The sequence below is a fragment of the Embiotoca jacksoni genome, unplaced genomic scaffold, assembly GCF_022577435.1.
Source record: "Embiotoca jacksoni isolate LCO1_2020_lvr unplaced genomic scaffold, fEmbJac1.0.p SCAF_83, whole genome shotgun sequence".
Lineage (NCBI taxonomy): Eukaryota > Metazoa > Chordata > Actinopteri > Embiotocidae > Embiotoca > Embiotoca jacksoni.
In genome coordinates, this window is record NW_027185440.1 from 1,007,832 (window position 1) to 1,021,494 (window position 13,663).

Genomic DNA, 13,663 nt, shown 5'->3' on the forward strand with positions numbered 1-13,663 from the left:
ATGAGCAGGCGCAGGCAGCTTCAGCACCACCAGCAGCAGCGGCAGCAAATCACTACTCTGTTAAAAGGCCCTGATGCGTAGCAAACTCTCCTGCCAAGCCTCCTCGCTCCAAATCTGCCTGCTTGCAGACCCCCTGTAATTGGAGGCATTAAACTTGCTTTGGACAGGATGGCAAATGAGTGCTTTGAGCTCGGGAGAGAACCGACTGCTGCTCTCAGAAAGGGGTGCACCGGTAGATGCAGCTAAATCTGACAAATCACTGCCAAGCTAGCAGATCTGTGCGTGTGTGTGTGTGTGTGTGTGTGTGTAGTTATGCTTCTGAATGTGTGTTTGTTCTGTGCCTGTGTTCTTTTTTTCTGTTGGCTCTGTGTTGGCTGGTGTTCGTGTGTGATTATGTACATCCAGTGTAAAGCCTAAGCTGCTGTTAATCTCAGTAATCGTCAGGATCACTGTGGCGATGCAGGGATTGGACGTTGAACCGCAGACTTGTCTGGTCAATGATGAGCAACCAGCAGCCATGAAATAAAAATTGCCTGTCATCCTGCCATCACGTTCTCAGTTTTCCCTCCACCAAGCACGCTCATTAAAGTCTCAGAGAGAGAGAGAGAGAGCGTGCCGTGGCTGATTCCTCATCACTTAATGGTCCGTAATACGATAATGAGATATTTTCCTTTAGGTTTGCTGCCATTTTGCATCATCTTTAAGCTGCAGCGGTGAGAAATTTCTGAAGATGGAGGGCTGCGAGTGTTGTCTCTGGCGAGCGGCGAGGCAGAGCGGCTCGTGAAGCTGGAAACACTTCAGATATTTAATGGTAAACAGGATGCAAATTCTCACGTTTGACATTGTGTCAGATCTCAGACGTGATGGTAAACACTGAGAAAACACTTAAAAAGCTTGGCCCACTTTAAAATAACTACCCGGAAAAAAAAAGGTAGATCTTCCCTGAAAGTCTTCCACCTCTACGGGATGGTGTGCATCAGTGTCCTCCAAGGTTAAACCCTTCTGTACATCACTTTTTTCTTTTTTCTTTTCTTGCGTCAACAGAAAGGGCAGCAGAGCCACCGCGGAGCATTTAGTCGGCAATTTACCCGCAAAGCTTGGACGCACATGATGAATGCCAGAGGCTTGTGTGGCGACCTGGTGCGCGTACATCCTGCGAGAGCAGCAGACATGATTAGAGAACATGTAGAGAACACGGTGGCAGTTTTTCCCCTTTGGTGGCTGATCGTACGGCAGGTGTCTGAGCAGCGAGTCAGAGATGGTTAAGCATGAACTCCTCAGAGCACCTCCCCTCCCTCCCCCCCCCCCTCCCCTCCACACACACACACACCAACCAACAACACCTAACAGATGAGCTTCCTCAAGTCAATAAAAACAGAAGGCGACAGCTTCACTCATCTGCACTGGTATGGAGACCCAGTTTGTGTCCTGGCTGACAAATTAAAGCCAAACAACACTGACATTTGGTGCGAAGCCAGATTATTTTGCCTCCTTGAAGCCTCTCCAGCAGCAACAGAGACTGAAATCCCCCAGAATAGTCCCGTGGTTCTCGCTAATTGGCGAGCTGCGTGGACCGGGTTTTGATTAATCTGAAATCTTAACGAGTCCATGCGAAGCTGCTGTGATATTCCGACTGAGGTAAAGCACACTTGCTTCTCCCTCTTTTCATCCCTCAGCCGGATGAGAGGAGACCTGGAACTTCGGCCGAGTGAACCCGCTGAGAAATCAAAGAGAATACCAGAGATCTGTTTAATAATTTATTTGCATATGATTATCGTAAAAATACTGAAAGAGAAAGGCTTATTATTGTTCTAGTTTTCTGGCAATGTTTTTTTTTTTTTTTTTTTTTTACAATCTAATACACCTTTAATTGCACAGGAAAAAGTCTGCCCCTAACAGACACATTTTCTTCTTTCATTGTGACATATAGTTTCAGATATGTAATGACCATTAAACTGTAAATTTCTCCATTTGCTTGCTCCGCAACAATAAACAAACAAGCATATAAACGAGGGTCATCGAGAGGCCAAAGTCAGGTCAGATAGTTGTAAATGCTGAGCGGATCGGTCTAATACAAATATAGTATTATATACAGGCAGTTGTTTTAAATAGGAACTGCACTGACAGCTGGCGAGCTGAAGAAAACACATGTTGAAGAGGAGAAATGAGTCGATTTGTTCCACATCAATGTTTTGTAGGTCAGGTCATTATTAAGGTCGAGGAGCTATCATCTGGATTGTGACCTTCTTAAATTCCCACTGATCTGCAACAAGTTTGCCAAAGTAAAAAAAAAAAAAAAAGTACAACACGGCACTACAACGGGCGCTTTTCATTTCAAAGAAACAAAAAGAAGAAGAAGAAGAAGGAAAAGGCCGAACAGCGAGTTCTACTCAGATATATATATATTTTTTAAGATATCCAGTCTCTGAGCAGAGGGTTTCCTTCTAAATTCACTCATTCATGTCTGTCTGGTTCGTGAAAAAACAAGCATCGTGATAAAAAAGTTAAGCCCAGGTACTCGTAAAAAAAACACAAAAAACACTTCTTGGTAATAATAGATAATAACTTAGCATTCAAAACAATGCGTATATGAATCAAATAAGATTAATAAAAAGTGGACGTTAAAAGTCCGTACAGCAAAAATGCCACCAAAGCAACAGTTAACCGTGGAAAACATTTTGTACTTTTCTCATCAGGACGTACTTTCCACTTTGGCATGCACATGACGTGTCCCGCACAGTGTCATTTACATCCCTCCTCTGACGGAGAGACGGTGTGAAGACTCGGATGCTTTGTACAGATTTGTAACACTTGGAATCTCCCGGTACGTGTGGAAGACGGAATTTAAGGAGGAAGCGGATGAAAAGTGAGTAAAATAAAAGAACATATTTGGTTGGGTTACAAAGAGAAAAGAAGAAAAGATTGGTTGGATTCAAGGTCTACAGAGGTCAAGCTGTCTGTAAGAGTTCGTTTTAAGCAAATGTTTTTGCTTTATCTTGGCACCGTTGAATCGTGTCGTCTGTGTGAGCTCGCCCCGTCCTCGGCCTGACGGTGAAGAGAAGGAATGACTGATTCCCAACCAGCAGAAAACACATGCAGACATGCAAACACAACCTGAGAGGGAGCAAGAAGAAGTTTGGTTTTATGTCGATAGTCACGAATCCACAAGTGTCAAGTAATGAACACACACACACTGCAATGGAAAGTTCTCTTTAAACAGACATTTAAGTCCCCGGCAGGAAAGAAATCTCTGAAAACGGTCCTCTTTCTCTGTGCAGCCGGAGCTTCCATCTTTTAAGTTTCTTCTTTTCTATTTTACATCAGGCTCTTGGCGTCAGAGTTCCCAGGTAGTTTTTTTTTTTTTTTTTTTAATTTTTTTTTTTTTACTCGGTATCCTTTACGGTCTGCAGCGGCTCACACTCGGATGGGGAGAGTTTGGCTCATCTGTTGCCGAATGATTTCCTGACTGTTGTCCGGACTCTTCCTGTTGTGCCCCGGCAGCGTTCCTCCCAGACGCAGCAGGTCCCTGCCAACACAGAGCCACACAGGTCAGCAGCAGAGTTCACGGCCACCTTAAACAAAAGGCACAACTCATTATTGCTCGGCTAAGTGCTCCCACTGAAGGTGGGTAAAGGTCTAATCCATCTTAGTGCCAGCACGGCGAAAGTTCTGCAGAGTCTCGGTGCTTAAATCTCCCAGTAAAAATACAGCACCGTGAGAAGAGAAGCTTAAAAAAAAAAAAACCAAAAAAAAACTGCTGATCTGGAGCTTCTTCTGCAATAAACAAAGTCCAGCTCAAAATGCCGAGCCACATCTCTTCATCACATTTCCAGTTTTAATAAAAGTTCAACATATGTCTCGGCTATCTGGGAAAAAGCGCCGCAGCCTCAGAGTGTCCTTTGTTTCCTGGCCGGCGTCCTTGTTTTTTAAGGCCCTGGTGGCAGAAGATACCCGGCAGATAGCGCCGCGGCTCATATCCTCCCTCTCCCTCCGTTATCGGGCACAACATCGCCGAGCAGCCAATGGCGGGTGAGCTGAGAGTTCGCCGCCTCAGACGCACGCGTGAACACGGGAGACGCTCTCTAAATCATGCTGTGACAACATGATCCTTTCTCTCTCCTCCTCTTCCTCCCGCTCCTTCTCCATCCATCTCTCGCTGCTGCATACAGATGAGGCCATAAATTAATCATTGGCATGTCATCTGCACACAACGACAGCATAACATGCATAACGCACAAGCATCACACACGCACACGCGCACACACGCACACGCACACACACACACACACACACACACACACCCTCCTAGTCGCCCATTGTAGCATTGGGCGCACCCTCCCCTGATGCATTAAAAAGCTCATTAGCAACCTAATTAAACACATTCCTCTCTTTTAGCTTCTCCTCAATCTCCCTTATTACTCACACTTCATCACCTCCTGCTTTTCCACATCAGCAGCTCTGGCTGCTGTCTGTCCTATCACCTACATTCCAGCATCCAGCCAAGTATAGGGGGAATTAAACCGAGGTCAGCCATTACATTTCCACACACAATTAGCTTCACTGAGCCCAAATCCTGGCACAGGAATCGCCCTTGGGGCTCAGTGTTAGAGTGAAACTGTGAGCCAAGGAGCTGGCAGCAGACCTGGATGCTGCATGTATGAATTCTGCCTTAAACAGGGTGCTATCAGCCCGCGTCATAGACACAGAGCTGAGGTGCTTGATTCATTATACATCACTATAGAGCTGAGGATCGAGCATCTAAACCGGTGCTAATCATGCTGTTGACTGGATGCCAGGCGAACAAAATTCACAACAAACATGGCAGTAAAAAAAAAATAAATAAAAATGCCTGGAACATTTGGAGTCAAAAACAAGGCCGGAAAACAACTTCCAAGGGAAGTGTTGGGAGGGAAAGAGGCAGACGTCTGTCTGGCAGCGAAACCCTTCAGCTCAAAGAAGAATCCTCCCAAGTCAACCGAAAGCATAAAACAAACCAAACCCAACAAGCATGAACCTTGTTGTGCCTCTCTCTTTAGGCCAGCCATTTTTTTTCCCCCTCACGGTGACATCTTATTCCAAAAACCCAGAGGCACAGTCTCTGCAGCAGAAGTAGTCTCCATCCTGCACTTCACAGCCTACAAATACAATACTGAGGACAATTTCACACAAAGTGACGGAGAACGAGTTGCATCACCACTTTTTCTTTCTTTTTGTACAATTCCTGCTGTTATTGTAGAAAAACCTCAAAAGCCTTTTGTGCATGAGAAAGCCAGCAACACGATGCATCTATTTTCAGCAAAGGTCGGCTGCAGCAGGTCGGCCACAACACAGCCGACGTTATGGTCTACATTATTAAAAGCTCCTGCAAATTTGTTATTAAATGTCAGAACATTTCTGCTCTTAACTCCTGCGTTTACTGTACACTCTGGATTCTGTTTCGGCTCTTCATGAAGAGAATTCAGCAAGTTTCTCTGAAAAATTGCTAAATCTCGCAGCAAACTTGCCACGGCGGCGACAGTGAAGCGCGTTGCTCTTTCTAAAAAGAGATAAAAAACATTTCCAAAAGCAAATAGTTTCCTTCCACTTCAAAACTTCTCCATTCAATGCCCTGAAAGGCAGTTTGAGAACAATGCTGAGGCACAATTCATGACATTGATCTTTCTTTATTTACAAAAAGCTGTTGAGAGAACTGCTTCAGGCTTTTAATGGGGGCTTAAGGTGTCTATGTGCTTCAAAAGAAAAGCTCGTTGCACGGTTGAAGACACACCTTCTGCCCACATCTTTCCAACAAGGCAATCCATCAATCCCTGGAACTTTCCAAAACCGACAATTTGACAAACTCTCGCTCTTCCCGGAGCTGTTGACGGCGGGCGAGAAAGGACGCAGGGTTTGTACAACCGAGCGCCACACCGCGAACGTTTTCCAATTATCCAACCGCGCCTTAACTCTTTGACACTCAGCTTTTCACCTCTGAACAACAACAACCCTGCTGGTCTCCTTCATGTCTCCTTGGCAGGACGATGCGTCGCACCGGTTTGTACCAACACCTCCTGAACTTGACTCACCCTGAGTAGGTGCTGGTCACCACCTTGAGACTGGCGGCGTTGCGGAGCAGCTTGTCCAGGGTGCTGACGATGCGGGAGAATTTGGGCCTCAGGTTTCTCTCCTTCATCCAGCACTCCAGCATCAGCTGGTGCAGCACCATGGGACAGTCCATGGGAGGGGGCAGCCGGTAGTCCTGCTCCACTGCCGTCATCACCTGAGAGACACACAATCATTCTTAACAAGGTGCTTTGAGCTAAATGCAACCCTTACAGTAAAAACACGTGAATTTCACATGTGCAAGCAATCATGTGATGACATAACACATGTGATTGTGCACATGTAAAACATTGCACTTTACTGTTCAGTACAACTTTTATCTACTGGTAGTCTATGCTTTATGTCTATATATTCCAAAATGTACTTTTGCTGCTTTTTTATTTCATGTGTTACAGAAAAAACACGACTTTCACATTTACAAAAACTTCCATGTCACCACATACACGTGTGATTATGCACGTGAAACATGTATTTTGTTGATGGGAAACGTGGTTTTGAAACATTTTGATAGATAGATAGATAGATATATACTTTATTAATCCCTCAGAGGGACATTTTTCTGTTAATGGTGTAAAGTGGGAAGCTCATGTAGATTCCCATGAGAAAACTTTACCACATATTTTCCCCATGTTATCATATGTTGGAAACATGTGAAACGTGTGTTTTTTTTTGTCTAATCCAATCTAGTCAGGAGTTTTACAGGTATTTGGTCAAAAACCAGAGCATCAGACAAACTAAAAGCCTGAAAATCACTAACGTTGCTACAATTCATCCTCTTGGGACTTTGAATATCTGCAGCTCATTTCCTGTCAATCCATCCAGTAGCTGTTATGATATTTTACTCAAAATCAAACCTCGATCACATTAGAGGAGAAGTCAGCCGTTCACCGACATCATTACAAATGAATTCTCTGGAGACTATGAATATCTCTTTGAAAACATTACAGCAATATCCAATGAGCGTAAAGATGTTTTCCTCTGAGCCAAAGAGGTCAGTCAGAGTTGTCGAAAAACGTGAAATATCATGCATACGGATTTACGCTAATTTCCTCTGGAGCATCTTCAAATTCTTACTACTTTGCTCTGACTCATTTATATTATGTCCATTGTGGAAGTGCAGTACAAAAATACCCAACAGTTTCTGTATTATGGCCTGCTTTAAGCAGTTCCTCAGCCCACATCGTCACGTATTGCAAATCTTTCTTTCACTAGCTTCACACAACTACAAAACCAATATTCTGAACTCCTCTCAAAGTTGTCACTTCAAAAGCCGCCGTGATTGATAGGAGAAACAATAAACGAAGCAAGAACACGTTGACTCATTGATTTGATTTCGCCTAGCAACTGCATTTGCCTCCATAAGCTCTGTATGGGTTTTAACTCCCCACAACAATAAAAAAATTGCCATTTGGGAACAATAAAGCATTTTCTGCTGCACTCCTCTCCTCCTGCTGCTTGTCCTTTGATTTTTATGTCGTGCTTCCAGCCTGCGAACAGCCCTGTTTATATCTCGTATTTGTTGACTCTGTTGCTTATTGAGCGGCGACTGTGGCACAAAGGCTATTGGGAACAATAGAGGGGCCTCTACTTTGATGCTTTCATTACTGCACGTGGGTTTTTGTTGTGAAAGTTATACATACATTACAGGCATTTTTCATTTCGCCTTCCCTTTTTTGCTTTATTGCTATCAGGGTCTCTTTTTGAAGCACAATACAGAGCAGATATTCCTCAGAGAATCAAGTGGAGGTGTACACATTGCTTCAGTACTTTGTTCAGGGAGGAGGAACCAAGAGATTTATTTTTTTTCTTCTCCTGCGAGCTCACTGCTGTAGTTATAATGTCTGCGCGGCGCAGATTGCCTACAGGTAACAACGCCTGTAAAGAAGAAAAAAAAAAAAAAAGCCTTTCCCTAGTATTCCTTTGTGGGTGTGAGCAGGGAGGATTTGTAGTATGGATTTGTAGAGGGGTGGGCAGGCTGGGGCTGTAAATAAGGTGGTAAAAACTAGAACACAGGCCCACAGCTGCACCAGCATCTGCAGCGAGGAGATAAAGATGGCAGAGCAGGCCCGGGTCCAACATGTCACGCTGGAAATCAAAGCCACAGCAGCTCAGGGGAGCTCTCAGCCGGCCCTAAACTTAGACGTAAAACTCCCTCCGCGTGCATTAGTCCTATTGATGCGTGTTTTCTTACGAGACTGTCGGGCCAACTCACATCCTGGTTGCTCATGTCCCAGTACGGCCTCTCCCCGTAGGACACCACCTCCCACATGACGATGCCGTAACTCCACACGTCACTGGCAGAAGTGAACTTCCTGAAGGCGATGGCCTCTGGCGCCGTCCACCGGATGGGAATCTTCCCTCCCTGCTCACACACACGCACGCATGCACGCACACACACACACACACACACACACACACACACACACACACACACACACACACACACACACACAAAGAAGGGGGATGGTTTTAACACTCTGAAAGACACTACACTCCTATAGCAACACACAAAGGCAGACAGCGAACACACATGCAGAAAGAGCTAATGCAAATCTCACAGACGGTCTCACACACTAACGTAAATATTGGCACAAATGAACAGTCACACGTGCATCCATATGTACATGTGAAACAAGTCAAGGGGATCAAATTAACAAGCTCAATTAAACATGCAGAGCATACAAACACAGCGGAGGAGCAGAGCAGTGTGAGCGCACGCACACACACGCACTTACACACACACGCGCACGCACACGCACACACACACACACACACTTCACTGACCAGGGAGCTGGTATAAGTGGGGTCGGCGGAAGTGTCGTCCAGGAAGCGCGATAGGCCAAAGTCAGACACCTTGCAGACCAAGTTGCTGTTGACCAGGATATTACGGGCGGCGAGGTCTCGGTGCACGTAGTTCATGTCTGACAGGTACTTCATCCCGGCGGCGATGCCACGCAGCATCCCGACCAGCTGTGTCATCGTGAAGCGCCCGTCGTTCAGCTGTATAATTTTTTTTTTTTTTTTTTTTTTAAAACAGCCAGCGACAGAGCGGGAGGGAGAGAGGGAGGATGAGAGGGAGGATGAGAGCAGAGGAGAAGGCAGTTAATGAACAAGGAGGGAGGAAGAGGAGGGAAAAATTAGAAAGAGGAAAAGATGTGTTGAGGAACAGACGACGGGGAAGGGTGCAGGAGATAAGGGGAGCACCGGAGGGAGCCAATCAGTCACCGAGGCCGCATAAACATGACATCTGTCATAACGCTTCACGGCTGCTCCTGACAGTCACTGACAGCTGACCTTTTCACGCATGCTGTCCACTTAGCTGATTAATTAGAGTCTTTACCGTCACACTAAAGCTATTAAGGCTCGATATCGACGCTGCACAAAAACAGAAAAGAGAGCAGCAACAGTGAAATCAAAACCAGACCTCCGCAGGTATTTTTTTTCTCTGACTGACTGACGAAATTAGTTGCAGGTACACTAATGTTAACACAAACTGTTTCGGGCGAAGAGCTTGGTTTGCATTTTATGAGCAGTTAAATACTTTTGCAGTAAATGCAAAATTGGCCTGTCAACTAAATTAAAGTGGCATGTTACTGAAAGGTAACTCTCCCCATTTAAAAGCCTTTGAGTTGCAGATTTTTTTTTTAAAACATTTAACAAGCTTTTTAGATGAAAGCTTTCAGGGTTTCATTCGCAGTTTGCTACAAACTCGAGGTCATAATAAATCAGCACTCCCGAGCTGCACAAACCCCCGATGTGCCAATCAATGGATTGTCAATATACAATTAAAAAAAATGAATGGAAAATTTCGGCAAAATGTGATGAAAATAGACTGCGAGTTTGTTTTTTCCTCACGACCTGAAAATCTAATACAAGAAGAATCTGCCTGGAAGAAGAAAAAAGATTTTCGACATAATCAATTCCTTCTTTGACTGCACAACGAGGGAGAAAAGAACACAAGACGTGACATGACAAAACCATAAACATTCTGCTTTGTAGTCTGCACACTCCGCTGAAGTCTGACAGCCAAACAAGCCGGGATGGATGGAGGTATAAACAGCCATGATTCATAGCAGGCCTCAAAAGCCACGGTGGCGTGTATGTATGTTATTTTTGTATATCTGTAAAGCTTCTAAATGTGCATATGCTCTCTCTCTGTGTGTGTGTGTGTGTGTGTGTGTGTGTGTGTGTGTGTGTGTGTGTGTGTGTGTGTGTGTGTGTGTGTGTCCATGTCTCCAGGGGGCTGAGGGGCTCCATGTGGGTGACACACTCCGACAGTTTGTGCATGTGTGTGCGAGTTAACTCTTCAGTTTCCTCGTTAGAGCAGAACTGCGAGTTCCTCTGAGTCAGCGACACTGGCGGGTGAGGAGAGCACAGACCAGGCAGATTTTTGTGTTTTTTTTTCTGTTTTGTAGGACAGCTGGCTGAGAGGAGTGGGTGAGAAGGAGGGAATAAAGCTCAGGCTGGACTATCAGATGTTAGGCTACAACTAATTGTTTTCATTATCCTTTAATCATTTTAGTTTTTAAGTTTGAAAGAAATCAGTCGGCCAGGAAACAGTGAAAATGTCCATTATAATTTACAATAGATGGTTTTCACTTAGACAGGAAACAGTAAGTTGATTGGTTGGTGACAAGACGGGTATAACATGCAACGAAGCGGGAAGTTACAGGGTATCAAACCCACTAAAACAGAGGAAATTGCCAGTTTCAATACCTTAACTTCAATACTGGTTCCTGAACAATAGTTTTTTTTAAAATTCCATTTAAAAAGAAACAACAACAACTTAAGTAAAAGAAAATTGCTTTCGTTTTCATGCATTTTAGAGAGGGAGAGTGTAAACAAGGTGATTTTCTGTTACTGCAATTTAGAAATGCCTGAAATAAAAGCTACTGGTTGACACAACAATTGAACAATGTTGCGTAAACAACTCACATCTAGGCTATAGGTAGACGCTATGATTTACCAATGTTCCCTACAAGACTCCCATGCAAGCTTTCACAACACTCTACAATTTGCGGTTTCCTACATGCTTCACATGTAAGCCATTGATGAATGCTACATATTACTAATGCTCCCTGAACCCCTCACATGCTATCAAACGCTTGCTGGCTGCGCAGAGTCCTCTAGTTATTGCAGCACGCCCAACTCACACAGATTTATGGCAAAAAATTTGTATGGAAAGAGTGAAATAAGTTGTTATAAAGTAAGATTTGCATAAATTTAGACGCAGTCATTTTATTTACTTGGGTAAGTTTCCCAGTAGAGCCTTTTTATGGTAGATGCTGTGGCTCACTGACGTTGATGAGATTTACTTCTGCATGAATGGCAAAAGTTGTGCGTTTGAAACAGAGATGTATTAGTGTGGATGGAGCAAGTATCAAGCTGTATGTGCGTGTATGGAAGTGTGTCTGAATGACGAAGACATTTTTCAATGCTAGATGGTACAGAAGCAATTCGGTTGGTAGTTCGGTAGCCAGCCGTATTGATAACACCAAACTTTCTGCAGCCTAACACCGCTATTAATACCAGCAGCAGAGCACTGATTCATCACAGCTGCAGTAAGTAGACTTCTTCACAGCGCAGCCATGCAGGAAAACACATTTTATTGAATGTAAATGACATGTAATAGCCTCCACGCTGCTGGAAATGTACCTTGTGACACCTCATTTCTCATCCTGCCTTTGTTCAGTATTTTGTGTGGGTGGTGTGGTCTGAACAGAAAACTCCGATCGGTAATGTATTCTGTGCTTGTACAAAGACTCCAACACGCTGAAGCAAACCTATCCAAAAGGTCTGCATGCGACAGTTTTCCACCAGGAGTTTGTGCACTGGAAAGCCTGTCAGCATCAGTCAGTCACGTCAAGCAGAGACAGTATGCCTGTCTCCAGGCGTTATATTACGCATTTAATCTCTATCACTCAGCAAGCGAGCGCCTCGGGGTGTTTTACAGAGAGTAAAACATTACGATAACCTGGAGGTATCGTGAATGACTGTCTGCATGTGTCTTCCTCTCAGTTTTGATACAAACAGAAAGTAATCTTCTCTGTCAGAGGTGTTGCGGCACACACCTCGCACCAAGCTTACCCTGAGGAAGGAATCCAGCGCTCCGTTCTCCATGAATTCGGTGATGATGAGGACGGGGCAGCTTCGCGTCAGGACGCCCTCCAACCGGATCACGTTGGGATGGTCGAACTGACCCATGATTGAGGCCTCGGCGAGGAAGTCCCGCCTCTGGCGCTCGGTGTAGCCGGCTTTCAGGGTCTTGATCGCCACCACCATCTCCCTGCGACCGGCCTGCTTGAGACGCCCGCGACACACCTCGCCGAACTCACCTGGATTGAGAGACGGATGTGGCAGGAGGAGGGAGGAGGGGTGAGGGTGATGGGGGGGAGGGTTGAGTGATCAGAGGAAAGAAGAGGAGGAGTGGAGAGGACGAGGGTGTCGGGGGAAAGTGCGGGGAGAGGGAGAGTTACTGGTCGGATTCGGGAGTGAAGGAGCTGATTTGAAAGAGTTGCGGGTCGGCGTCAACTGTGGGAGAGAATAGGAAACGAGTAGAGTAAGGGATGGGAGGTCAGGAGTCAAAAATGTTGGGGAGAGAAGGAGTGACCGGTATCGAACGAAAGTGCAACCTGGGAGTGGTGCAGGGGGACGGAGGACGGGTGAGGTACTTGGGGGTTTTGAATTTGGTGTCTGAGTACGAATGTTTCCGGAGGGGAGAGGAAAGAACAGATAGGAAGGGAGGAAGGTTGAACGAGCAGGAGTATACTGTCATTTGAGGTAAAGTTAGGACACAACATGCCGCTGGAGAGAAAAAAAATAAAAAAAATAGGCAGAAGGGGAAAGAGCTACAGAGGAGATTTTCACTTCAATCCTTCCCACCCGCAGCTCTCATGCACACTCTGAATCCTAAACCTTTTCTCCCACAGAGGACTCTCTTTCCAGAGCAGACCCCCGGGCTTGATGGCACATTCCTGTTCACATAAATGATTAATAAACGTGAATTATTTTCTGCCCTCTTGGCCAAAAACAGCAGCGTTGCTTACCTGCACCGATGACTTCCTCTATTTTCACGCAAGAGATGTCTATCTCTTTGGCGAACTCATGGACGGCGTCGTTGGGGTCCTCGTAGGTGAAAGGGTCGATGTAGACTTTGACCCCCGGAGAAACTGAAAGGAAAAAGTCATGGAGAAATTAGCATCTTTTAATTTATGTTTGATTGGATGTATCTGTTAGAAGATTTACATACATCTACGGCTGAGCAATATGATGGAAATCAATATCCATCAATCATTAACAAAGAAAATTGTTAAATAATTTGAAATTCCAATCCATCCCTATTCAGTTTGGTTTTGGTACTGGACTAAAAAGCAGCAACAAAGGAAATGGAGAGGCTTTCTGCAAACTGACATTTCATCAGCGGAAGACCTCGTGGGTAAAAAATATTGCATTAACAAAACTGTGTGGAAAGCCTCTTCTTTTCTAACGCTGAATTATTCCCCTGCTGCTAATGTATCTACTTTATATTTTTCTCCTCGCGGATCTGTGTGGTCGAACTTTC

The 13,663-nt window shown here is 44.9% G+C and overlaps 1 protein-coding gene across 2 annotated transcripts in view; it reads right to left on the reverse strand.

The window, feature by feature from the left end:
• Positions 1–1,744: 1,744 nt before the first annotated feature.
• ephb3a (eph receptor B3a) overlaps positions 1,745–13,663 on the reverse strand; it is a 32,118-nt gene continuing 20,199 nt past the window's right edge. The window contains exons 10-15 of one of the 2 annotated variants that reach the window (XM_069139451.1): positions 13,149–13,271; positions 12,190–12,437; positions 8,887–9,102; positions 8,315–8,464; positions 6,066–6,259; positions 1,745–3,526 (exon numbers count right to left, since the gene is read on the reverse strand). In XM_069139451.1, coding sequence (XP_068995552.1) covers positions 3,415–3,526; positions 6,066–6,259; positions 8,315–8,464; positions 8,887–9,102; positions 12,190–12,437; positions 13,149–13,271 — 1,043 coding nt within the window. In that variant the 3' untranslated portion in view covers positions 1,745–3,414. The other variant, XM_069139452.1, reaches the window with a different exon arrangement.